A 27,528-nucleotide genomic window follows, 5' to 3' on the forward strand; every position below is an offset into this window, starting at 1 on the left:
GTGTGACTTGTCTTGCATGTCTGTTTTTAATGCCAGATGACAGACAAACTGATTTTTGAACGGCGTCTCCATAGTCTACCAGTAGCATCTGCTACAAGTCAGGAAAGGAAATAAGTACAAATGGATCAGACATGTTTTTTGTAAGAAATGTAAAGCTTTCGTATCTGTAAGGAATAGAAGAACTTTGCTGGTTTGTTTTAACAAGAATTTGCACATAGATTTATTGTTCATGTTACACAATTTTTTGATATTGATTCAACAAATATGCCTAGTCTAGCAGCCTACTTTTTGGAGACAGTATTGACACAGACTTTCTTCTTAGATAAGAAATATTATATGTAATTTGTACTTTCATATGTCAAGCATGAAAACCTTTTTAAAAGTCTAATACTGTATAACTTCCCGCTAATATGTTAGAATGTGTCTTGTCTTTTTGAGAAATATATTATAATTATCTCTAATATTTTTACTTTAATACTATGATTAATATAGTATTTACATAGATTTTTATGTTGCCAAACCCTGTTTTATTCACAGCCGTAAAACCCACAGTTGAATATTAAAGGGATAGTTTACCTCAAAATAAAATATTCTGTCATTTACTCACCCTTGTCTTGTTCCAAACCTTTTATAGCTTTTGTTGTTCTGTTGAGCACTAAAGAAGATACTTTGAACAATGTTGAAAACCTGTAACCATTGACTTCCATTGTAGGAAAAACAAATACTATGAAAGTCAATGGCTTGCAACATTCTTCAAAATATCGTCTTTTGTGTTAAAGTATGAAAACCTTTTCAAAAGTATAATATAACTTCCCCCTAATATATGGGAATGTTTCTTGTCTTTTTGAGAAATATATTTTAATTATTTTTAAATGTTTTTACTTTTATACTATGATTTACTTAGTATTTACATTTTTTTTTTTTTTATGTTGCCAAGCCCTGTTTTATTCAAAGCGCTTTATACAGAGGAGACGCACTATAATACACTAAAATTCTATTAGTTTGTGGCAAAGTCCAGGTCAAAATAAGTACATTTATGCGGTTTTATTGTTACATAATACACAAAATAAAGAAATGAATAATATTTCATCCGTATGTTGACATCTCATTTTACCAAAAGTAGTTTGAATCTTTAAATTGACATTTATAGATTTTTGCTGATAAATGTATGATGATTAAGCTATAACAATTCAATTAATCCAGTAATATATCCTAACTATTTGTTAGTATCTCTATTCTCTTTGTTAGCATTAAAAATGTGGTTTTCTAACTGTAGAAATCAATCATAAATATTTAACGAGATATAGAGTGAGGCGTTTTATGATTGATTGCAAGTAGACAACACAAGAATTCTAGCAGCCGATGAGTTTGAAACATTTCCACCGTATTAACTCGTGATTAAAAGTGCCAAACTGAAACTGAAACATTCTCAATTGTACAAAAAAGCGGGACATTTCTGACTTTAACGTTGGTGGTTGTTAGTGTCGGCTAAGTTTGGTAAATACCCATTCATGTGGTACTTTTTCTAAAATCTAAACAGGGATGACACATGCTCGCTTGCGTCTGAAACAAGAGGTGACGAGTTCTGGGCGTGAGCTACAGGTAAAGAGAGCAGACGATTGCAACATCAGTCTTTCTTCCGCAGGACGGCTTAACGTTACTGTCCATTTACCAACAGCCCCGTGTGACTGAAACATGGAGCATACGTTTCTCCTATGGAGTATATAGCGAAAGTTTATTTGGGTTCATCAGACGGTCGTTGGATACATCTTAAATGAGTAAGTTTTTAAATTAATTTCAAATGCTAAAAAAGTACCACGATGACAGGCTACCATAAAAAAATGTCATGGACTAACATTGTTAATGTAATATATCACTTTGTAGCACAATTGAAATCGCATAAAAATATATACAGTATATATGTGTACGCATAACATAATGGTTGTAGGCTAGATGTGAATGCAATCATCATACGGTTTTTTAAAGCTTCAAAACATGAATGTGTGAAATTATATTTTGGTTTAGTCTTACAAAAATGCTGTGAAAGTATCATGGTTCTGTGGTGAGCACATATAAAACCCCGTTTCTACAGATATATTAATGTATAACATTTTTTGCAACATGCTTATTGTGGTAGTCGTTTCATGAGAATGTGGTATCAAAATATAATAATTTCCCTCCTAAATATGTTTGTAAAGGTACATTTTATTTACAAATTCACTTCAAGAATGCCTGGCACTCCATACTAGTATCATTCAATGTTACTAATATGTAATTATGTAACATTTGACAATCTTTTAAAAACATTTCATATTTTCATTGTCCTGCTCTTGTTATCTGCTCAGCAATTCTTAGGACCTCGAGTTTCTCCATTAACTTCCCTACCCTACCGGTCCTTCCCTTTTCAGCTAGGCAGCAGCATTATTAAACATACTGTAAAAGAGACAGCTTCCATATGCTTTCATTTTCCACATTCTTTGTTAATTATTGACCTAATGTACCCTAGCTAACTTTAATTAACAATAACCACTGCAGTGCTTCATTTTCACACACTTCATTTTCAATTCTTTTTTTTTTCTTGTAAATTTTTTTATATGATTTAAAGGGTCTAAGCTATCATGAACTAATAATTACCTGTTGAAGTATTATTAACTAAGGTAAAAAAAAATAAATAAAAAAAAAACAGCACCTGCATATATTAACATCGTTTTTAATACAGTTACCAAGTTGGTGGTTAATTCCGCTGTGGCAACCCCAGATTCATGACTAAGCCAAAAAGAAAATGAATGAATGAATAAATAATAGTGTTTCCATATAGATTCATTACTTGTTCTTTCTTTAAAGGAATGATGCAGAAGTGTGTTTGCAAGTGACATCCGAACCATGACTCCACCACCACCACCACCTCCTCCGCCGCCTCCTCCTCCTCCACCACCCCCTCCACCTCCTGCCCCATTCCCTGGTGGCGGCCAATTCACAAGAGGTCCAACACGGGCTTCTACAATGCGTAATTTTAATTGGGAGCCCATACCTAAGAACAATGTGCTGGGCAAAACTAACATCTGGACTGAGAAGAACAGGGAGTTTGAGTTGGACACCAAAAGAATGGAGGAGCTTTTCAGCCGCGTCGACCAGAAACAAGTCCAGAACTCAAACCGCCGAAGTATACGCCAATCTCCAACCAATGCCCCTGGAAATGAAATGGTGAGTTCAGGTGAAATGTACCAAAAAGTTGTTTTGTACAGTGTTTTTCTAGACTCTTTTCAACAGAGGGATGCTGAACATATCTGTCTGCATAAAAGTACGTGTCACTGGGTAGGGTTTGTGATCTCAGCACTGTAGAGATGACTTTTAGTTAGTTGTAACCTCACCTTACTTAATGTATTCTGTTTATTTTGGGCTATATAATCATTACTGTAGTAATGATTACAGCGCTGAAGGTGATTCGGACTTCACATGTTATCTGGCCGAATGCAGGATGTGCATGTGGTAATAGCTAGTTTTGCATAAGCCGTTTCTTTATGGTCCGTTATCATCCATGTACTCTACTATCACAGTAATTCTTTCTTCAAAAGCAGTACCTGCAGTTGTTGCTATAAGGAGCTAATTCTACCTAATTTAACTCTTTGGGCCCTATTTTAATGATCTAGGTGCAAAGTCTAATGTGCAAGGCGCAAAAGCATTAATTGCATGTCCGAATCCACCTCTGCTATTTTAAGGATGGAAAAATACGGTTTACACAGCGCATGGTCTAACAGGGTTGTGCTTATTCTCTTAATAAATTATGGGGGTGTTTTGAGCATAACGTGCATTTAAAAGTCTTATCTCCCATTCCCTTTAAGAGTCAGTTTCATCACGCCATGGAGCATTTGCTATTTACATGGATTTTGTAAGTGGAAAAACTGAATGCTTCACTAGCAAGAACAGTTAAACAGACCATCTGCAGCGTGAAGATAAAGAACGAGCCTCCTTCATTCGCCCTCTTTACTTTCTCTTTACTTTTACTCCTTTACTTTCGTAGAGTAATTAAACGGTTGAAACTCACTCCACTGAAGACATCCATTAGCCTACATATTTAATTTAAGCCCCTTTCACACATACAGACCTTTCCGGAAAATTGCCGGCAATTTATGTATGTGTGAACAGGTGTGAACTTTTTGAAAATACCGGTAAGTTCGTTCTGGCTATTTTCCGGAAAGAGAAGTTGTAACATTACCGGCAATTTGCCGGAATGCTGCGCTGTGTGAATGCAGATGGAAGATTGCCGTAATAAGCGCGTGCATGTCTAGAACATGCTGACGTGAAACGTCTGCTTAAGCCAATCACAACAGTCAGACGCATTTACGTCCGCGTGGTTTGTGAGAATAAAAGCCTTTGAATATTTTTCCAGACACATTTAGCTGCTAGAAGATAGTCAGGTCACGTTTATATGTTCTTCTTAATGCCAACTGTGTAAATAATCATCGATGAGATGCTTATGATAAGCCGTTGTTTGTTTACCTTCAAGCTTTGCGTGTGCCTGTGAAACAGCCTGTGAGCGCCTGCACACGCACATATTATGAACATCTCAACATGCGAAAGTGATCCTGCGAAAGTTGTTCACAATATTGATCATCCACAGAGTTTGTAATTTAGTCAAATGTTTACAAATACAAGCGCAGCCGTTTAAAGCTCATTTGTGGTGAATGATGTCAGATTTTACCGGTATTTTGGAATGGATGTGTGAATGCTTTTTTCCGGAAAATTTCCGTAACGTCCTCGCCTGTGTGAACAGCGCTTTTTTGAATATACCGGTAAAGTTGTTCTGGAAATTTTCCGGATATTTACCGGTATCACTGTGTGAAAGGGGCTTTAGTTTGATATGTGCAAAGATTTGTTTAAAAAATATTTCTAAATTCAGTTCTAATTTCTAGCAAACGAATAGATGAACAATAATAACAAAGGTCCCACTTTATATTAAGTGGCCTTAACTAATATGTACTTACATAGGAAATAACAGTTTGTTGCAATGTACTTATTGTGTAAATACATGTATTTACTATGTACTTATTCTTGATTAAATACATGTATGTAACTACATCTGTATTTAACTTTTGTAATTACATTTTTAAATACACTGTTGACCATCCCTTACACCTTAACCCACCCTTAAAACCTACCCATGCCACAAAACCTGTCCATAACCCAACCTCTATCCCAACTCAAAAGCACCACAAGTGTTCTCAAATACATTATAAACACAGTAAGTACATTGTATTTATTTTTTTTATTGTAAGTACATACTAGTTAAGGACACTTAATATAAAGTGGGACCATAACAAAGTGAGGTCAAAAAATACCACAAATAATAAAGATGCATACAGTACGTCTCCAAAACCCGACAGGTGGACAAATCTAAACTTGTTTTTATTCAAACATATATAAATATACATATAATAAATAAAACTTATCATAATAGTAACATTATAAAAATGCAAATTGTCATGAATGAGCTGAAAAAGCTCCCCGAGATGAAGCATGGAGGCAGTGGTCTTTATATTTGTATGATAGGGCCCTTTTATTTAGTGTTTTTTTTTTTTTTTTGGTGTAACCAAATGGATTTAGTAGACCTAAGCTAACATGAAATAAAACATAGTAAATAAAGATGAATAAATATTTAAAGAAATGCATTGCTCATTGTTAGGTCATTTTAGGTAACTAACTAATTGAAACAGATTGTGAAACAGTCACGCTTCACGCTAAAGAGAATTGGGCACCTTTACCCCTTCATGTGAACTAGCAAAATGAGGGGTAAGGGGAAGGGCCAAGGGTTAGAATTGGGATTGGGTCTATATTTGTCATTATCATTTTACTTTTTAGAAAGTTTGTTTCATTACATGTTAAAATCAACAAAAGATGGTTAGGTAATGTTTACCGTTTTTTTGTTGTATCATATTGTAAACAATGTTTTATTTGCTTGTTTAAACACTAACTTCTGCCAAAGAAACATAATACAGAACTAACTAGTAACTATTAATATCTATCAGATGGTAAAAAATAAGTTTTTAGTCTGATTTTTAACCGGGGCCTGTGTGTTTTCCAGAAAAATCCCATGTTTTGAGTCATTTGGAAAGTTTTTAGTTTTTTATTGATTTACTCATGATTCATAAAGCCAGAAAAAACATCCTACAACTAGATTGAATGTAACTTTCTCTGCAAATATTACTTACAGTCATTCAAAAGACAATGCTGTGACATTCATGCACTTTCCGCTTGACTATGTCTGTCCTTTGATCTGAGCTCTTTTTAAAGGTGGAGGCATTTCTTCTTTTCTGTAAGTGTTTACAAAAGGCGGACTCCACAAATATGAACTAACTTACATTTGGAAAAACACTGTGATGCACAACAATTTTACAACAGTTGAATCACATCATCACAACATTCTGGTGATTGTTCTTAAAGCAAGAAATGAATGGCCACGGTTGTTGTATGTAAATCATCATTCATTAATCATAGCTGAACAAGGATAAAACAATAATACAACCTGTGAACGTGTGTGTAAACAGAAGGTAATAATCTAACTAAAAAATCAAACTGTCCAAATAATGCTTTTTTTCTGTTGCCAGGTGTCCATTCTCAATGCCAAGAAGAGCATGAACATTGGTATTTTCCTCAAGCAGTTCAGAAGGTGAGTGTGTACCTTGATGAAGTATTAATGAAAGCTCTCCATTTCAAACAGATTTTAGGGTGGAAACGTACAGGAGTCATGCCGATAGATTGCTCACATGTCTCTGCAAGCCAAATGAATTTTTTTTCCTGACAACATCAGGCAGCCCATATCTTTTTCTGCCAGAGTACAGGCATGGAGATAAGATGGGCTTTGCATTATTCCCATCATCAGCAGTTCTCTTAATCATACAGTGTTTCTCATCGGATATTGATTAGTTGATTGTGACAGTTCAACACGTGTTGCTAAATACATCAGTTCAACAGCTAGAGCTTGCCAGACCAGTTTTAGTGCGAGTGTATACCTCTTAAAAAAGCAAGATGGGGCTTGTCTAGTTCTGGTATTTTTTATGTTTGGCCAAGAAGTGGAGATTAAGTGCATGAAGCAATCAGAGCAAGGTGAAGTGTGACTCAGAGTGTGGAAGTCAATGCTCTGGCCACTTCCTCTGTTACGTTTTTAATGATGGACTACTGGATGTGTCACTTACATTAGAGAACAATGTTCAAGTTTGAATTGACTTTTACAGAGGATATGGTGTTTTTAAAACTGTTTTTAAACATTCCCCCATTGACTATTGGTGAGACTAAAACAGGTAGTCCCACCCCCCAAACTCACGCCATTGGTTGAGTCACTCACTGTTGCTGTGTTGAACTGCTCAAACAAACAATGTTGATATGCCACAGAACTGCAGAATTTACACTTCTGAGAAATGAACCTACTAATGTGTGTTGTCGCTACACATTAAAGGAATGGTTCACTAAGGTTTCGTTTAGCTATGTGAACATAAACAACATCTCTCAATGTAAAACGTGCAAAGTTTAATGCAAAGGGAGACATTGGCATTTACAGAGTTAGCTTAGCAAAGCCTACAGCTAACGAAGTTTGGGGACTACCAAAAAATACTTTCGGGCTAGTGAGGTCACAAGCACTTCAGCATTCCCCATGCGCACATACCCCGCGCAGCAACATTTCGTAGCCAGAGGCGCTGTAACTCTGTAATTTAGCAGAGAAAGCTAAAATGGCATCCAAATGCAGCTATTTTCACACAGCTTGTTTTGTTTCTTTATTTTGGCTATTAACAGCTACTCTGATTACACTGCACAAAAACGTGTGCTTAAAGGCATGTGACTTTTTTTCTGGTGACGTGGAGCAGAATCACAGCACATTATGTTAGCTGACCAAGCAGAGCCTCTTGTAGACGGGCCTTTTAGAGGAACTAGGAATCATGACAGTCGTGTTCATGTTAGCTGAGTAGCTGTATATAATCAAAGTAAGATATATGAAAAAATAATTTCATTTTCTACAAATGAAGCATGGGCACACATTGCTTTGCATCTTACAAACACAATCTGGCCTTAAAAATACACAGGCCATAAAAAGACCTCCTCTTTAAACTAAGAAACTAGTGCATCGCAAATATGACAATTCTGTCATCAATACAAACTTGTACTATGGTATTTAAAAAATTTTATGGTAACCAAATGGCTACAGTTTACATATCTATTTGACCGCACTGGAAGTCAGTGGTCTATTTAGGTCTGCCATTCTTGAAAACATGTTTGCTTGTTTGTTTTTGTTTTTTGTTTACACATGGTATTAAGAATCATTTCAGCCAATGGATCTCAAGTAAAAGTAAAAATCCACTATCATCAAAGTTGATCCAATTCAAATGTTGACTGCTGCTTTCTATAAATGCTTTCACTTTTAAATCTACCTTTAACAAATAACTTATTTATTCATTATTATTATTATTTATTCATTAATATTTTTTTTTAGGTTTGTTCCTTTATTCATCAGGGGTTGCCACAGCGGAATGAACTGCCAACTCATCTAGCATATGTTTTACACAGCAGATGCCCTTCCAGCTGCAACCCAGTACTGGGAAACATTCATACACACACATTCACACACTTCTACGGGCAAGCCAATTCAGCTATAGCGCATGTCTTTGGACTGTGGGGGAAACTGGAGCACCTGGAGAAAACCCACGCCAACACGGGGAGAACATGCAAACTCCACACAGAAACACCAACTGACCCAGCTGAGTCTTGAACCAGCTACCATCTTGCTGTGAGGCGACAGTGCTAACCACTGAGCCACCGTGTCGACATTATTATTATTATTATTATTATTATTACTATTGTATAATGTTTGTAAGGAATCATGAGGGATTAAATATTCTGTATGATACTGGCAAAAATCCAGTTCCAATTTATTTCTGGTAAATCTGAGATTTTGTTACCCCTGAAATAGTGTGAGTCCTGATCCTGTGATTCTACCACTTCTAGCTCTTTCTTTTTTTCACAGGTCAGTGAATGGAATGATTGAGGACATAGTCAATGGCAGAGGTGACAAATTTGGACCTGGGAAACTGAAGGAGATGTGCAAACTGCTGCCAGAGGAAGGCGAGGTGAGATGTACTGTGGGGAAGAGGGCCAATGATACAGTCAAAACTATTAGCCCTCCTGTCAAATTGTGTTTCTTTTTCAAACATTTCCTGTGACGTTTAACAGAGCAAGAATTTTTTTCCTAAAAGATAAATTCCTCTGAAGAAAGTCTGATTTGATTTAGCTACAATAAAAGCAGTTTTTATTTTTTTTAAACCATTTCAAAGTCACTATTATTTGCCCCCTTAAGCAATATATTTGTTTCGATTGTCTACAAAACAAACCACTGTTATACAATAACTTGCCTAATTACCCTAACTTGCCTAGTTAAGCCTTTAAATTGAACTTTAATCTGACTACTAGTACTAGTAATATTAGTATATTGAAAAATATCTAGTTAAATATTATGTACTGGAATCACAGCAAAGATTTTTCGAAGCTTTGGCACTAACCGATACCATTACACAGCATTCAAGAGCCTGGTTAAAATGTAAAGCTACTCCACTTGTGTTTGTCTGGTAGATCAAAGTCATATACACTACAGGACATCACACACCGGATGCGCCGCTTAGCGTTGCGTCACGGTGCGCACATGACAGTTGAAAGTATCGCACACCAGACGGGCACATTCGCATGCTATTTAAAATTAAAATAATCAGTCGGCGCAACAGAAATATGAACAGTGTCCTGAGTCGTGGCTGGGCGCTGCCAACAGCTGCTGACCTGAGGCGCCGGTGTGTGTACCCTGATAGAAACCTATGTGTAGAATTCTAAAATGCATGGCGCTGCGTGGCGCATCGCAGAGCAATGCTTCTGGTGTATGTCCCTCTTAAGGGACCGATCACACTGAATAAGATTTTTGCGTTGAAAGGCGCCTTTTTTGAATGGTTTACTAATGACTGTAAGTGTTGTGCGTGCTGCTTATGTGCCCTGCGTGCCTCGCTTTTTAACCGCCTGCTTCGCCTCGCATTTTTGCCCTTGCACGTCGTGTGCTCACAGTTGGAAAAAAGTCGACTCTGAACGGAAAAAAACGTGTTGCGCAGTCGCGTCTTTTCCATCTCCAATCAAATGAAAGCAGAGGTGGGGTTTCCGTTGAGGTGCCTGCAGTGTTTGTGTTGTCAAGACAACAACAGAGACTTTTTAGGATGAAGGAGAGACTTATGGTTGCTGTTTTGAGTAATCCAGTGCTGTACAATATGACTCACAAATCTTGAATATCACAATATTATTAAATATTAATATTACATTTATATCAACAGCAACTTTCGCAGTCAGTCAGTCAGTTTTTATTCATTTCTCGAAGGCATTTTGGTTGCATATAACACATAATTCACAAAAGCACATTATACAATTTGTTTTATTAATAGGAGTTCTATATCGAATACCAGAAGGTGGACGATAAAAACTCGTGGTGCATAGGATGGGGATCATCTGACAGAATACTCTGAGCTTTACTCAAAACTTGTCTATGGAATAACTGAGCCATGGTCATCTGCTTTCTCCCTATTATTTATGCAGCTGATTCAGACATACAAAACGCACTCTGCTTTTTTTTCTTGTCTATAAAAAGTCAGTGTGGTGTGCCTCACATTTTTTGGAATGTAAAGGCGCGTTCGTTGTGATCAACCCCTAAGGATGGCTCTAGGGCCATACATTTTTCCAAGGGGCCACATTAGACTCTGGAGTGGTTTTAGAGGGCCAGACTAATACAGTTAATCTGTAAAAAAAAAAAAAAAAACATTCAGTGAAACTATTCAATAAACATTTATAAAAACTCTAAAGTTTTAAAAAGTATTTTAAATACCAGCATCACAAAATCAACTTCATATAAATCCCACTGGGTTGTTTGTTTGATTGCTTTGCCTTAGTTTATTTTTATTCATTCAGTCATATTTTTATATGTTCAGTGAGAGAATTCTAGCCTGTTTTGGGCTGAACAAGTGCACTGAAGTCAGGTTGTATGATGTGGGTATGTGATGTAATGATCATCAATGAGAGAGGATCTATATCTGGATTTGTTATATCGTTAATCTCAGGTTGTTAGTCTACCTTTGTTGTTGTGTATTTTCATACAAAGTGTGAAGCTGCCTGTTTGGTTCCTGTCACATGACTCGTGGTTCGCTCATGGCACTCGAAAATGTTTCGATTTTTCAACTCGCTACACCTGTAAAATGTGATCGTGAGCGCAAAAGAAGCTATATGTGAAAGTCCCCTTTTGTTGGCACACAATATCAGACCTACGCATTGCAAGGCCCTGTTAGCAGTTGAATTTAAATGAAGTAAATACTTCACGCGGGCCGATCAAAGTAGTCTAGTGAGCTGCAAAATGCCCAGGTCTGCTCTTGTGTGTGTAAATTGGAGAAATTACATTTTTTTATGATCTGTTTCTTAAATTACGGTAAAAAAAAGATATATATATATATATATATATATATATATATATATATATATATATATATATATATATATAGCAGCAATTTAAATTATAAACCTGAGAGCTTACTGTTCTGTGTTACCTGTTTTTTTCAGGTTCGTCAGCTTCGTGATTTTAAAGGAGACCCTTCAGTTCTCTCAGAGGCTGATCGGTTCATGGTGCAACTTGTCAAAGTACCTTGGTGGGTGTTTGCAACCACACGTACACACTTACACGTTTCATTAGACTGTCATTTGCACAGCACTGCTCATGCTTTATCTCCATCGTCACATATTGATAATCAATACATCACGGTGTGTTTGAAGGTCACTGCAATTTACTCTTAATGTGAGAGGACGTTAAATATGCCATCGTGATTATATTTATTTGTTTGTTTTTTCCTAGTTATGAGGAACGGTTGAACTGTTTAGTGCTTAAAGAGGAGTTCCCCCATTTTATGGATGAGGTCAGCCACGCTATTGCAGTCATGACCTCTGCTGGACGTGGTAAGATTAATAAAATTTAATAACTAAATCAGAATAATAACATCTGTCTGACTGTCCATCTGTCCGTCCGTTCGTTCATCCATTCTTTGGTTCTTCTATCTTTCTTTTCACCAGCTGTCAATCCACCCATCCATTCATCTGTCTATCCACACATCTCTCTGTCTATCCATCCATCCATTCATCCATCCGTCCGTCCATCCATCTATTCATCTTTTGTTTCATTTATCCATTCATCCATCCATCTTTTGTTTCATCCATATTTTGTACCATCCATTAATTCATCCATCCATCCATCCATCCATCCATCAGTCCATCTTTCACTTTCATCCATCTGTTCATCCATTCATCCATAATTTCATCCATCTACATGTTGTTCTATCTATCTATCTATCTATCTATCTATCTATCTATCTATCTATCTATCTATCTATCTATCTATCTATCTATCTATCTATCTATCTATCTATCTATCTATCTATCTATCTATCTATCTATCTATCTATCTATCTATCTATCTATCTATCTACCTATCCATCCATCCTTTGGTCCATCTAACTTTTTCTTTCACTGCCTTTTAATCCATCCAACTAATTGTCCATCCAATTATCCACCCATCTTTTGTTCCATCCATCCATCCATCCATCCATCCATCCATCCTTGGGTCTATCTATTTTTTTTCTTTTACTCTTTATCAATCCATCCATCCATGCATCCATCCATCCATCCATCCATCCATCCATCCATCCATCCATCCACCCATCCTTAGTTTCATCTATGCTTTGGTCCATCGTTCTCTTTCTTTGTTTATCAATCCATCTATATATCTGTCCATCCAACTTTTTATCAATAAATTTATTGATCTATCCATCTATCTAGGATGAACAGCCATCTGAATTTCTCTTTTAGTGTCTATCAATCCACCTATCCATATTTTGTTCCATTTATACATGCACCCATCCATACATCTTTTGTTCCTTCCATCTCTCCATTCTTTGGTCCATCTATCTTTGTCTTTCACTCTATCAATCAATTTAACCACCACCCACCCATCCACCCATCCATCCATCCATCCATCCATCCATCCATCCATCCATCCATCCATCCATCCATCCATCCATCCATCCACCCATCCACCCATCCATCCATCCATCCATCCATCCATCCATCCATCCATCCATCCATCCATCCATCCATCCATCCATCCATCCATCCATCCAACCATCCTGTGGTGTTTTGTTCTCATTCACTGCATATCAATCCATCTACTGTATCTATCATCTGTTTATCCATCCTTTGGTCCATCTATTTACAATAATTGATTAAAATAATGGTGACGCAGTGGCGCAGAAGGTAGTGCTGTTGCCTCACAGCAAGAAGGTCGCTGTGTCATTTGGGGTTTCTGTGTGGAGTTTGCATGTTCTCGTTGTTGCATGTTTCCTCCGGGTGCTCAAGTTTCCCACACAGTCCAAAGACATGTGGTACAGGTGAATTGGGTAAGCAAAAATTGTCCTTAGTGTATGTGTGTGAATGAGAATGTATGGGTGTTTTCCAGTGATTGGTTTACTGTATAAGTTGGCAGTTCATTCTGCTCTGGCAACCCCGGATTAATAAGGGGACTAAACTAAGGGTTGGCTAAATTGTCCGTAGTGTATGAGTGTGAATGAGTGTGTATGGATGTTTCCCAGAGATGGGTTGCGGCTAGAAGGGCATCTGCTGTGTGGAACATGTGCTAAATAAGTTGGCAGTTCATTCTGCTGTAGCGACACCATTTTAATAAAGGGACTAAGCCGAAAAGAAAGAAATAACGAATATAATAATAGTAGAATAACCATAATAATATATAGATAGATTTTTATTAAATACATATGCATAATAATAGTAAATGAATATTATTAAATTAATATATTATATCACAGTATGTAGTTAATAGTACATTTTATAATTATTTTATTTATTAATATAATAATTATTACTAATATGTATTACTCGTTTGATTGTTTTTTTTAGAAATGTGTAAATTCATATTAATAGAGAGATACACAGACGGACACACACACATACACACACACACATGGATACAAACACAAAAATGTTTATATTATAAGCTAGTCATTCTTTTCAATTATTCCTTTTGAATGAAAATAACAGTTGAATCATTCAAATTGCCTTAAAATACTGTAATACTGAATGATTGCATAATTATATAATTCATGACTATGTTTATTAAACTTTAAAAACCTATTAGTGCTGTATTACCAGCAATATTTTTGTATCACTGACTATTTCTAAAAACGATTTCAGTATTCTGTTAATTGATTGAATTCTGTTGGAAATGTTTTATCTGTTTGTTTGTTTTTACTTCATTTTTTACACTTTAAAACGTTAATCTTTAATGGTAGGACTTTAGTATAATTTTTTTATCACTGAGTAACTATTTTAGTTTCTTTAAAAAACTTGAATTTTTGTTTTTATTTAGATAAACTTTATTTTATTTAAAAGTTTTATTAATTGTAGTTTTTCTTCTTTTATATATAGTTGTTTATTTTGGATTGTCATTTTAATTTATGAAAATGAGAAATATTTGCATTTGGCAGGTTGCTAAATTAGGTTTAAGAGTTATATTAGATTTATTATAAGTAAAAAAAATAATCATTTTAGTTCCATAGATTTAGATAACTATAATAACCCTACATGGTTTTACTGCAATTACATGCACTTTGCAATTACATGAGTATGTTTCATTTAATTTCATTCAACTGATGTATGAAATGATTTCCAGAACTGTTGGATTGTGCTGATCTCCATTCAGTCATTCGCCTGGTCTTAAAAACGGGCAACTACATGAACTCTGTGAGTACAATCATGCACTACTGAATCTTGTTATGCTTGTTGAAAATGATTAAGGTTGGTTAACCTCAAATATTGCAATGCACTGCATATGTGTGTGTGTGTTTAGATTGTCATGAGATACTAATCTTTCTGTCTTCACTCCCACCAGGGAGGCTACGCTGGCAGCGCCGTGGGCTTTCGCATAACATCACTACTCAAACTAGCGGATACCAAAGCCAACAAGCCTGGAATGAACCTTATGCACTATGTTGTGATGGTAGCATTGATGTTTAATATCATATTGTGTTTTCAGAGCTGCGTAAGGCACTGTATTTCTATTTCAATTTGTTTCTCGTGTGTTTTGTATTTCAGCAAGCCCAGAAAATTGATGCAGCGCTGCTGAAGTTTCCAGAGCAGCTACAAAACATTGGGGATGCAGCGAGGTAAGCTATTGCTCTTTGAAACCTTCTGTTTTATCTCATTTTTTGTTTGTAGCTGTATATAAAATGCTCATAGTGCAAACATTTGGAGCTAAAATTATTTTAGGTCCATTTTAGTGTGCTTCGTATGGTTCAAAGGTGAAATGGGGTTTAAATAACAGTTTATATAATAGAAGAATACGTACAGTATTTAAAACAGATTTACTGATGATGTATTATAAAACTATATATTACTATATAACTATTATATAAATTTTAATTTGAAATCTTTATACTTTACTATCTTAAAAACACAATTTTTAATTAAATTAAAAAAGAATATTATGTAAAATGAATCTTCTGTGTATTTTTATTAATGTGGGCCATCTTTAAATATGGGCCATCATTACTGTGAACATTCACATATCAATAAGTCTTCTGTGTAATCTCATTCATTATGTTGTAGCTGCCTGAATATAAAAATGCACAAAAATTACGATAAAAATTGCAAATATCTGGAGCTAAAGTTATTTAAGCTCAATATTTGTGTTCTTTATATGGGTCAAAGGTGAAATGGGGTTCATATAACTGTTTATATAATATAATTTAGAATAGGATTTATTAATAATGTATTTTAAAAAACTACATTTAAGGACTAAACATTATAAAAATTATCATTTGAAATCTTTATACTTAAATAATAACACACTTTTTTATTTTTAATAAAAAAATAAGACCATTATGTAATATGAATATTCTGTGTATTTTTTATTAATAAATACAGGCTATGTGTACTTTTATATTTCACAAATATATCTGTTACACTGAAAAGTTCCTTAAATTACCAATAAGTCTTCTGTTTTATCCCATTCATTATGTTGTAGCTGGATATAAAACTGCGCATATTACAAAAATCTGGAGCTGGAGTTATTTTAGCTCCATTCTAGTGTTCTTTATATGGATCAAAGGTGAAATGGTGTATATACAGTTATGTCCATAAATATTTTGACATCGACACAATTCTAACATTTTTGGCTCTAAACACCAACACAATAGATTTGAAATGAAATTAACAAGATGTGCTTTAACTGCAGACTGTCAGCTTTAATTTAAATATTTCATTTAATATTGAATATTTACATCCAAATCAGGTGAATGCTGTAGGAATTACAACAGTTTGCATATGTGCCTCTCACTTGTTAAGGGACCAAAAGTAATTAGACAGAATAATAATCATAAATCAAACTTTAACTTTTTAATACTTGGTTGCCAATCCTTTGCAGTCAATTACAGCCTGAAGTCCGGAACGCATAGACATCAGATGCTGTGTTTAATTTTTTGGTGGTGCTCTGCCAAATTGTTCCAAACAGATATTTATGGACCTAACTGTATAACAATTTATATAAAAGAAAAATACACATTTATAACAGGAGCTATTAATTATGTATTTAAAAATATATATTTAAGAACAAAATATTATAATTATCATTTGAAATCTTTATACTTAACTATACCTATGAATATTCTGTGTATTTCTTTCATCAATAAATACAGGCCATCATTACTGTGTACTTTCATATTTCATAAATATATCTGTTACACTGATAAATCATTTGAAACATTAAAGTACTCACTTAACCTGCATTTCATATGCTTTTCTGCATATACACTGCAAAAAATGCTTTTCTTGCTTAGAATTTTTGTCTTATTTCTAGTCTAAATATCTAAAATTTCTTATATCAAGAAACATTTTCTAGACAAGCAAAACAAATTGTCTTGTTTTTAAAAATAAAATGCCAATATTAAGTGAGTTTTTCCTTAAAACAAGCAAGATAATCTGCCAATAGGGTAAGCAAATTAATCTTGTTTTTTTCTTATGACGTAAGATTATTTTGCTTAACCCATTGGCAGAATATTTTGCTTAACTCACTTAATATTGGCATATCATTTCTCAAAACAAGACCGTATGTTTTGCTTGTCTAGAAAATTCTTCTTGATTTAGGAATTGGTAGATTTTGGACTAGAAACAAGACAAAAATCTAAGTAAGAAAAGCATTTTTTTGCCGTGTATAAAATGACATATTTCTATTCAGCCTTAATTTATGTTTATTTTATTACAGTACTTTCGGTAATATCCGTTAGTGGCCATAGTGATGTTTCTAATATTCCTGTTTTTATTTTTAGAGTTAGTTTATGCTCTAACATTTCATTTATTATATATTTTTTGATGTTTTGACTTTAGTAAAAAAAACACATTTTAATAGTTGTATTTATAGTTAATGATACTGACTTTAAAAATAAAATGTGTTATTAACAATTCTCAATAATGTTAATATTATATGAAATTTGAAACGCAGTCATTTTCTTTTGTATGTTTGGTTTAAAAGACTTGCAATAGATCTATAACGGTTCAATTGCTGAGCTCAATAGCAATACATGATGAAAAGCCAGAAATTAGTGGAAAAATATTTTCTGTCTTCGTCAATACAGGATTCATAAGCAGGAAATTGAGACTGATTTCCAAAAGGAAATAAGTAAAGTCCAGAAGTCCAAGGAGAATGCTAGTAAACAGCCGGATCTGGAGGAACAGATGAGGGATTTTCTGCAGGTGAGGAATTTTATACGTCAACATTCTTCAAGAGTTTACCTGTGAATATGAGCAGGCATGTTTTGCTTTTAACTCTTTAGTTTCCAGAAATGCTAAAATACTACATCATTGCATTCACCAAACTGCATGAAATGCTAATTTCTAAAGAAGTTTAATTTCTGAAGAGTCCTTCCATCTATCTTTTCCTTTGCTTTTTTAGAATGCAGAGACACGAATACAGGAGATGGAGGAATCCTTCAAGATGCTTTCAGCCGTGAGTGATTCAGTGGCACAGTATTTCTGTGAGGACCCTACTCAGTTCAAACTAGAGGAGTGTTGCTCCATTTTCTACTCTTTCTGTGAGAAGTTCAAACGAGCAGTCCAGGTAATTCCCCATCTAAAGATATTACACTTAAGTGGTTGTAAACTTTAATGAATTTCTTTCTTCTGTTGAATACAAAACAAGATGTTCTGAAGAATGTTGAAAAACATGTCAAAAAACAGCCTTTGACGTCAATAGTAGGAACAAAAAATACTATGGTAGTCTACAGCCCCTTTCACACATACAGACCTTTCTGGGAAATTACCGACAATTTTCTGGAAAGGTCTGTATGTGTGAACGGGCCCTTTTTGAAAATACGGGTAAACTCGTTCCGGCTATTTTCCCGAAAGAGAAGTTGTAACATTACCAGTAATTCGTCGGAGTGCTGTGCCAGAGACTGCATTCACATCTAGAACGCGATGTCTTGAGATGTCTACTTTGGCTCAGACACATTCAAATCCACACTTTTTATAAAAATAAAAGCCTTAGAATATTTTTCCAGACACATTTAGCTGCTAGATGTTAGTCAGATAATGTTTATGTGTTCCTTCTTAATGCTAACTGTGTAAACAATTATTGAAGAAATGCTTATGATACCCCTGAAACCCCTGTTTGTTTACCTTCAAGCTCTGCTTGACGCGTGCACGTGAAGGAGCCGGTGAGCGACATCACACACATATTATGACTAACTCGACATCTGAAAGTGTTCCTTAATATGTTTTTATATAAGTTGTTTACAATACTTGATTCCACAGAATTTGTAATGTAGACAATTGTGTAAACATTTAATCGCGGTTCACGTTTCTGCCTTTGGATGTCTCACAAAGCATCTGCATAAATGCTAAAACTTTAAATAAAAGTAAAACCATTTCTATGTTTACAAATACAAGCGCTGCTGTTTATGGGTCATTTCTGGTTAATGATGTCAGAATTTACCAGTATTTTGGAATGGATGTGGGAATGGTTTTTTCTGGAAAAATGATGGAACGTCCGTGTCTGTGTGAACACCTTTTTTATGAATTTACCGGTAAAGTCATACTGGAATTTTTGGATATTTACCAGTATCACTGTGTGAAAGGGGCTAATGGCTGTTATTCTTAAGTATTTCTTCTTCGGGTTCAGCAGAAGAAAGAAAATCAAACAGTTTTGGAACAAGTGGAGAATGAGTAAACGAAATTCATTTTAGAGTGAACTATCAGAAATTAGGGAAAAAAATTAACAGGGGGGCTAATAGTTCTGACTTCAACTTTACATATATATATATACAGTATATATATATATATATATATATATATATATATATATATATATATATATATATATATATATATATATATATATATATATATATATAATGGTTATATTTGACTTTAGAAAAGGTGTAAGAACTATGTTTACATGTCCTCTCTCTGCTTTAGGAGAACCTCGATCGAGACATACTGGAAGTGAAGCGCAGGCAGCGAGAGGGTTCTCAAAATGCAGCCAAGCGACGCTCCACTGCCACCTGCTCCTCACGAGACAAGGACATTGAAGGAGCTGCTTTGGAGTCCATTCTACAGAGGTTCAACAGTCGCCAGTCCCGTCGCAGAGCAGGAAATGCTTCACCCACACTAGGGAACCTTACTGACATCCTCCAGGAAAATCGTCCCGCTGACAGGGCGGTCAAAAGAGACAGTTGGATCAAAGGTGCCCTGCAATCCTCTGTGATCAAGGAGAGCTTTGAAAGGGAAGAGATGCCTAAAAACCCACAGATTACAATCTCAAGCCCGGCGCATGAAACCCCCAGTACCCCCAATTCCACAGTCAATCAGAGACTCTCGGTAACAACAGAGCAGGATGAGGATGATGTTCAGACTGAGAAGGAGGTGCGCAATATGAGAGAGGTGTCAAGGAAAGTTTTACAATACCAGTCTAGTAAAAGCAGCATTTCATCTGGCGAGGCCCTTTCACCGCTCCTGTCTCCACGCCAGACATTCTTCCAGGAAGACAGAAGACAGCTGCTCATAGTAGCCATAGAAGAAAACACTGCAAACTCCAGCTCTCTGTTGCAAAACAGCCAGATCATCAACCGCCGGCACACGATCTCACTTCCCGAAGCCAACTGTGGAAACGCCAGCCAAGAGGACATATTCGTGCCGTGCAATCTGAATGCATCTCCGGCTCCCTCTATAGATGCTATTGGGAAGGTGAAATCTTTGGATAGTGCTATACTTTCCACACAACAGAACTCTACTGTTAAAGACTCCAATTCTCAAAACGAATCACAATCCACTGAATCACCACAATTAGAAAAATCAGAGGCAAAGACTGAAGACACAGTGCCTAACATGCAGTTTAATGGTGGGAAAAGAAACAGCCAGACAGTATCCTTTAAAAGTGCTAAAGAAGGCTTTAGCTTTATGTCTTTATTTAAGCGCTGGAGGGAAAAGGACAAATCGAAAGAGCTTGATTCTGACAGTGTGGACCCATGATTTAAAAACATGTATATATATATTTATTCAGACATTCCTGCTGCATGTATGAAAAGCTAGTTTGGTACTTCGTGATGGATAATTTCCTTGTCACCTATTTAAAAAGCAGGAGTTTGAATGTGTGGAAAACAGTAAGTTTCACCTGCAGTGCTCTTTATGCAACACAAGGGGGCAGTACATGACATACAGTTGAAGTCAGAATTATTATTTCTAATCATAATAGTTTTAATAACTCATTTCTAATAACTGATTTATTTTATCTTTGTCATGATGACAGTAAATAATTTTTTATTAGATATTTTTCAAGGCACTATAGCATAAAGTAACATTTAAAGGCTTAACTAGGTTAATTAGGTTAACTAGATAGGTTAGGGTTTTTAAGCAAGTTATTGTATAACGATTGTTGTTCTGAAGACAGTCAGAAACAAAATTACCTTAAAGGGGCTAATAATTTTGACCTTAAAATGGTGTTTAAAAAATTAAAAGCTGCTTTTATTCTAGCTGAAATAAAACAAATTAGACTTTCTCCAGCAGAAAAAAATTTATCACGCATGCTGTAAAAATTTCCTTGCTCTGTTAAACGTCATTATAAATTAAATTCAAAAAGGGGCTAATAATTCTGACTTCAACTGTATATCAATGATTCAGACTGCACTGTGTCTCAAATTGTTCTCTTTTTTTTTTTTTTTTTTTTTGCCCATTTGTGATTCGAGTCTATTTTGTGACAGTCTGTGAACAGCATGAACCATCTGCAATCTGATCTTTTTCATTTTGATTTTGGCCACCTTAATACAGTATGTGGTCCTAAAGTTGATGTCACTACAGAAGATCAGTTTGTACCAGGGGTCACCAACCTTTTTAAAACTGAAAGCTACTTCTTGGGAACTGATTAATGTGAAGGGCTACCAGTTAGATACACACTTCTCAAATAACGAATTTGCTCAATTTACTTTTAATTATATGTTATTATTAATAAATAATGATATTCTTCCGCGAAGACACTGATCATGTTAATGATTTCTCACAATAGTTGTCAACAATGATTTAACACGGTAGGAAACAGATAAATATCAGTATGCAACACTTTATTTCTATAAATCTAAAGTATTTACATTTTAAAATAAGTACTTCTGCAATATTTTTACTAGCCACTAACAATTTTGAACACATCATGCACTACAATGTACCGTGTTTGTTCAGATGATCAATTGTGTAACAAAAATCAACTTTCAGATTTTACTGAAATTATCACCAAATCTACAACATTTTTAACATTCACTCTTTTAAACCACAGAAGTTGCTCCGAGTTTGACATTGGAGAAAGTGGAGTTTATAGTCGTTAGTCTTTGTTTTGCTTTTCAGTCTGAAAATGTCTTGTTCTCCTAATCAAAAAATGTATAGATCTAAACAAGGCTTCGGTTGCAGTTTTTTGAGGGGTTTTCACAGGTCTCGTGAGAAAAGACTGCTGTTTTTACAAACTGTCCTTTAATTCACTGTAAATTCCTATTACTAGAAACCTGCAACCAGATAGAAGAAGCTGAAACTCTGAGTGTAGAGGATGAGCAGTGTCACTTAAGATTTAATTTGTAATTCTCTTTAGCTGCCTGGTGTACACAGCCTCTAGATCTAGATAGCCTCTTACTGGACCAATTAACTATTTGTCTCGCTCTGCTGTCCCCATATGAAGAAAAAAAGAACTCTTTCTCCTATTCACTCTGGAAATGATCTGCCATTTCCTGCCATGTTCCTGCACCCGCAACCATTGCTGTGGAGACCGGCTAGCTCTGATCTAATATGAAATGTTTTTTAAAGTTTATATATATATATATATATATATATATATATATATATATATATATATATATATATATATATATATATATATATATATATATATATATATATATATATATATATATATATATATATGTCATTTTTAAATTTACAATAATGCAAGTGTGATTTAAAAAGAATAGCTTAAAAATTATAAGATGTAGCTTACTGGTAAGTGGTGCTATGGTGAGCTATTTATAGAACAGGCTACCTGGTTTGGTGACCCCTGGTTTGTACAGTGCATGTCTATATCAGGGCTGGCCAAACTTTTTCATATAATTGGTCAGAAACCAAATATTATTATGAGCAGTGGGCCGAAGAAAAATAAAAAACTATATTACATTAAAGTTGCCTTGGATAATTTCCTAATTTATTTTGTAATATTTAAAAATAAATAACAAAACATTACTTTAAATGACATTAATTGTATTAACTAATGCAGTATAACTTTTAAAATTATAAGCATAACAGTGAACAGTGGAGTTCAATGCTGAATACACTATTCAAGCATCTGCCTTTGCATTGATTTGCTCCCTAAAGTCTCTGCATTGTCCTCCATTCACCAGTTGACAGTATACGTACATTTAAACTAAATCTGATGTATTTACAATATTTAATCGAAAGATTTAATTTCAGTTAGCTTTTAACAATAAAACAAACAAACAAAAGGTTGCATTAGATTTGAAATGACGATCTCTAAACCATCTCCATCATTCTTTCTCTCTTCTGGGAGATTTAAATCAAAGGTTACCATGGATCAATTTTGGCCTGAGGGCCCTAGTTTGGCCACCTCTGGTCTATACACAGTACATATAGTCAGCACCTTTTATCAAAATTGCCCTAAAACTACTGAACAACACAAATTCTTGTCTTATTCATGTAATTTGTGAAAAACATTTTTGATTCATTTCAAATGCTGACTACTGTGTATAACCATATATACTCATTTTAGTTATAGCAAAGTCCCTTCAAGGCAACTCATTTCACTCGGCGGCCATCTTTAAAACACCTCTTGGGCAGTATGCTTGGGCATTCCGTCTGAATGGGGAAACATCAAACTCTCCAAAACGGCTTGCCAGGCTTACCATTGACGTTCATATTAGGAATCACAAATAAAATGAAACAACAACAACTTTCCCTTTAGTTTCATTTCTAAACATCCAAATCACACAAAATATACAGAAACTCACTTCTGGTCTGAGCCCCTCCCATGGAGTATCGTCAATCTATAGCGATCGATGATTGGCTCCTGTACTAGAAGGCAGGCTTTATTCACCAAATAGTAATTGATTGTTACACTTTTCCCCATTCAAAAAGATACGAGTGACACATTTTGTGTATTCTATAGTCTTTAGTTGTAGAACTGCTCTATTCTGAACTTTGATTAGTTAGAATCAGATCTTAATACATTAATAAACATAAAATAATTTTTAAACCCAAATAAAATTCTAAGATCTGATCCAAGAAAACCATAATTGACCACTACTGCTTGCATGATTGTAGCCTGTATTAAGTTATTGATTTTTACTCTTTGTGTCGACATGTGGATTGTTTAAAGATGGCATATGCATTGTCATGTGTGGAGTGATCAAATGCAACATAATCTTCTTGTACATAACTGTGCACGATGTTTAACACTTTTTTTGTTTACATTGTTCGTGTTACACATGTGCCGTGTACTCAGTGGTGTAAAGTTACAAATTACAAATACTCAAATTACTGTAACTAAGTAGTTTTTCTCAGAAATTGTAATTTACTAAGTAGTTTTCTAAATTCGTACTTTTACTTTCCCTTGAGTACATTTTTAGTGCTGTATCGCTACTTTTACTCCACATCTTTCCTTCACCCTGCAGTCACTACTTTATTTTTTCTTGTCTATGGGGGTTAGAACAATCAGTCGTGTGATTCCTGCTCAATCAAATCGCACATAGAAGGTAAATCACTTCAGCATGAGCTACCTCAGGACATGGCCAATTTATAATCGCAGCAAACTGTACGGAAGCGTTAAAACTGTCTCAGATGTCCAAAATCTTTACACACATTGACCCAGAGACTGTTTAGATGCATGTCATACTGTAATATGACCATAATGGCCTTAAACACCCAGCAGGCACAAGGCGCCAACATGGCGTCAGATTGACGTTGTACCCCAACGTCGTGGGGGTCGTTGCATTTTGTTTGGAAATGAAAATCGGGTTGACATCAGAACCCGACGTCAGGCCAAAGTCAATGTCCAACGTCAAACCTAAAATCAACATCTAATGATGTTACAGCTTGAAGCTGTGTAGATGCTACCAGTATGACATCTATCATTGGATTTTGGTTGCCATACCTGACGAATAAATGTCAGTATTTGACGTCAATATAATGTTGGTTTAAGATGTTGGCTCGACATTGGATTTTGCTAACTTTCTAACACAACCTAAAATCAATCAAATATCAATGTCATTTAACGTCGTTATTGGACATCAAAATAACGTCCTTAGACGCTGGATGGACATTTTGGTCACCTGATGTCACAACCTAAATCTAAGCTAATATTAACGTCTTATGATGTAGTGTGCCTGCTGGGCAGTAACTAAATGTACTACAGAATGTTACGTTTACACACATCCACAAATTACATGTAACTGCATCAACTTTTTACAGCGTAATACTCACTACTCTTGAGTACTTTTGAAAGGTCTACTTTTTACTCATTGAGTAGTATTTACAACAGATACTTTTACTCTACTTGCAGTACATTTTTAGGCAAGTAATGGTACTTTTACTTACGTATGATTCTTCAGAACTCTTTCCACCACTGTGTGTACTTGCTAGTAATAACACTAAGTTACAGTACAGGCATGCATTATATAGTTAGTACAAGTAGACAATTAATATCAGTCCTTAAATGTATAGTTACACCCCAACAAGGATACCATAAAATAAAGTGTAACCACACAATGTTATGGTAAGATTAATTATGCCCTCAAGTTAAATTTATATACCAAACAATAAGAAAACACTTTGGCATACTTGGTTGTCACGGACCACCTAAAATTAAGTTTAGCATGAAATTACATTAAATTCTGTCAGAAATGTGTTGTTGGATAAATTATAGTAGCAATAATAATTATAATTTTTTTTGTTTTTATTATTATTTTTTGTTGACCCAATAATTAATTCATTTCTAAAAATGTTCTCTAAATGGTCATTGTAAGTCTAAAATTCAGTTTACTCAATAGACCGGTCTATGGGTGTAATTTGTGATTTTCAGTGCTCCAGAAATGAAAAAAGACCTTTATTTGAGTCATTCCAGAGCATGTAAACCCATTCTAAGACACACAATGATGCTTAAAGGTGTTGTATGTCAGTAGTTTGCATTATTCCACAGTTTCAAACGGTTTATTTTCATCTTAACTGCTTTCATACTTTTTTAAGTATGGCAATAAATGTCATGTAAAATGGCATTCAAACTCACATTGTTAGCATTTAGCACTGAATAAAGCACATATAGGTGTACCTGAGATGATACAGTGTGTCCTGTTGTTCAGCTGCAAGAAATAGAAGCTGTTTCTAATATATAAATTTAAAGCGTTGGTTAGAACAAAAGCTGCTTGTAATATAGAAAATATTCCCTTTATCGTGTGCTGTTACTTTCATTCAGAACTCGATTTAAGTAAGACTCGTTCCTCAATCTGGCAACCTGGTTGCGATTGTTTTGATCTAGGAATGCAGTACCTAGTTTAACCACTGGGTGTCAAACTTACACACTGCACCTTTAAGTGTTATTTATTTATTTATTTTATTTTATTTTTTTCATTTTCAGGCAAGATTTATTTCTCTATGTTGTCAACAACATCTCCTGTTCTACTTGATGCAGTTGTCTGCTGAGCTTCTAGGCTAATGGGAAATGATGTGGCACTAGGGGGGGCTTATCCTTGATAAAGACGTGAATTAGGGAGGATTGATAACGTCATCATAGGCTCTGCTTTAGGTGGCCTAGACAGCCGGAGACCCAGTGGGGGTGCTGTTTTGGGGGAAGGGGGTGTTTGAGTGAGTGGATCATCATCAGTGTCAAAGAACTGAGAAAAAAGGGTCAACGCTGATTGAATGTCACTACATGATATGATTATAGCCTAGTTGATTTTAAACATGGCGTATTGGCAAGTGTTTGAAAAGGTTTTCAGAATGTGGGATTCAGGCTGCTATATATATAAGTCTCACTTCATTTCAGATGCTTACCAAGAATTGTTAAGAGATGTATTTACATTTTTGGAATATATTATAAAAAATGGTTTTTAATATTTTAATAATATTTAATATCAGAAATGCTGGATTTTATTTCAGTATAAAGTCAGTACTGTATTGTGTAACACTTACAGTTTATATTATTTTATTCTTATGTTGTATTAATTTCTACAAAACGATTCTTCCTTTTCCTATATTATTGCTCTTTTGCTGATTTTGAGTTGTCAGCTAACACTTTAGTCATTCAATAGTATCATCTTAAGATTTATGTTTTTATGTCAATACTTCTCTTACTAGAAACATACAAAAAAAAAATTTATATATATATATATATATATATATATATATATATATATATATATTTATATTTATATATATACACACACACACAAATGAGAAAGGAAATAATTGAGATCTACCAGTCTGGAAAATGTCTACAAATGTCATAAACATGGAACAGTGGAGAACCTTCCCAGGACTGGCCGACCAACCAAAATAACCTCAAGAGTGCAGTGACAACTCATTAAAGAGGTCACAAATGACCCCACAACAACATCCAAGTAACTGCAGGCCTCACTTGCCTCTGTTAAGGTGAGTGTTCAATAGCCATGGGATGTTTCAAGGTTTACCGCAGTTTGGAAAAGTCAAGATTTAAAAAAAAAAAAAAAATGTTATACCGTTGTATATGTAAGGTTTTATTTCTTTTTTTAAATTTATTATATATATATAAATAGCCCATGATTCTGGAAACATTTGTAAAACAAATAATTTATAAATCAATATACAATCGACAACAACAGTGTCTAATGAAGACAGCAGAAG

At 34.8% G+C, this 27,528-nt stretch overlaps 1 protein-coding gene across 2 annotated transcripts; it reads left to right on the plus strand.

Annotated features, from left to right (window-relative positions):
• The first annotated feature begins 748 nt into the window (after window positions 1-748).
• Window positions 749-21,634, plus strand: fhdc4 (FH2 domain containing 4). Of its 2 annotated transcripts, XM_073923859.1 has the most exons (13): window positions 749-1,602; window positions 1,679-1,778; window positions 2,845-3,204; window positions 6,606-6,667; window positions 9,014-9,116; window positions 11,623-11,708; window positions 11,912-12,012; window positions 14,792-14,862; window positions 15,011-15,118; window positions 15,214-15,284; window positions 17,751-17,868; window positions 18,068-18,232; window positions 19,588-21,634. In XM_073923859.1, the coding sequence occupies exons 3-13, from the start codon at window positions 2,884-2,886 to the stop codon at window positions 20,638-20,640; spliced, it is 2,259 nt and encodes a 752-aa protein (XP_073779960.1). In that variant the 5' UTR covers window positions 749-1,602; window positions 1,679-1,778; window positions 2,845-2,883; the 3' UTR covers window positions 20,641-21,634. The 2 variants fall into 2 exon arrangements, with proteins under 2 accessions (XP_073779960.1, XP_694558.2); XM_689466.7 differs by lacking the exon at window positions 749-1,602 and having other exon boundaries at window positions 1,665-1,778.
• The last annotated feature ends 5,894 nt before the right edge of the window (window positions 21,635-27,528 follow it).

This window comes from Danio rerio, chromosome 15, assembly GCF_049306965.1.
Source record: "Danio rerio strain Tuebingen ecotype United States chromosome 15, GRCz12tu, whole genome shotgun sequence".
Lineage (NCBI taxonomy): Eukaryota > Metazoa > Chordata > Actinopteri > Cypriniformes > Danionidae > Danio > Danio rerio.

What these genes read in the sequence shown, in the direction of transcription:
- fhdc4 (XM_073923859.1), top strand. Translation starts at nt 2,884, where the DNA reads ATGACTCCACCACCACCACCACCTCCTCCGCCGCCTCCTCCTCCTCCA. An exon ending in AACATTGGGGATGCAGCGAG is followed by an intron (nt 15,285 to 17,750) that starts GTAAGCTATTGC and finishes TCGTCAATACAG; the next exon opens with GATTCATAAGCAGGAAATTG. An exon ending in AGTTCAAACGAGCAGTCCAG is followed by an intron (nt 18,233 to 19,587) that starts GTAATTCCCCAT and finishes TCTCTGCTTTAG; the next exon opens with GAGAACCTCGATCGAGACAT.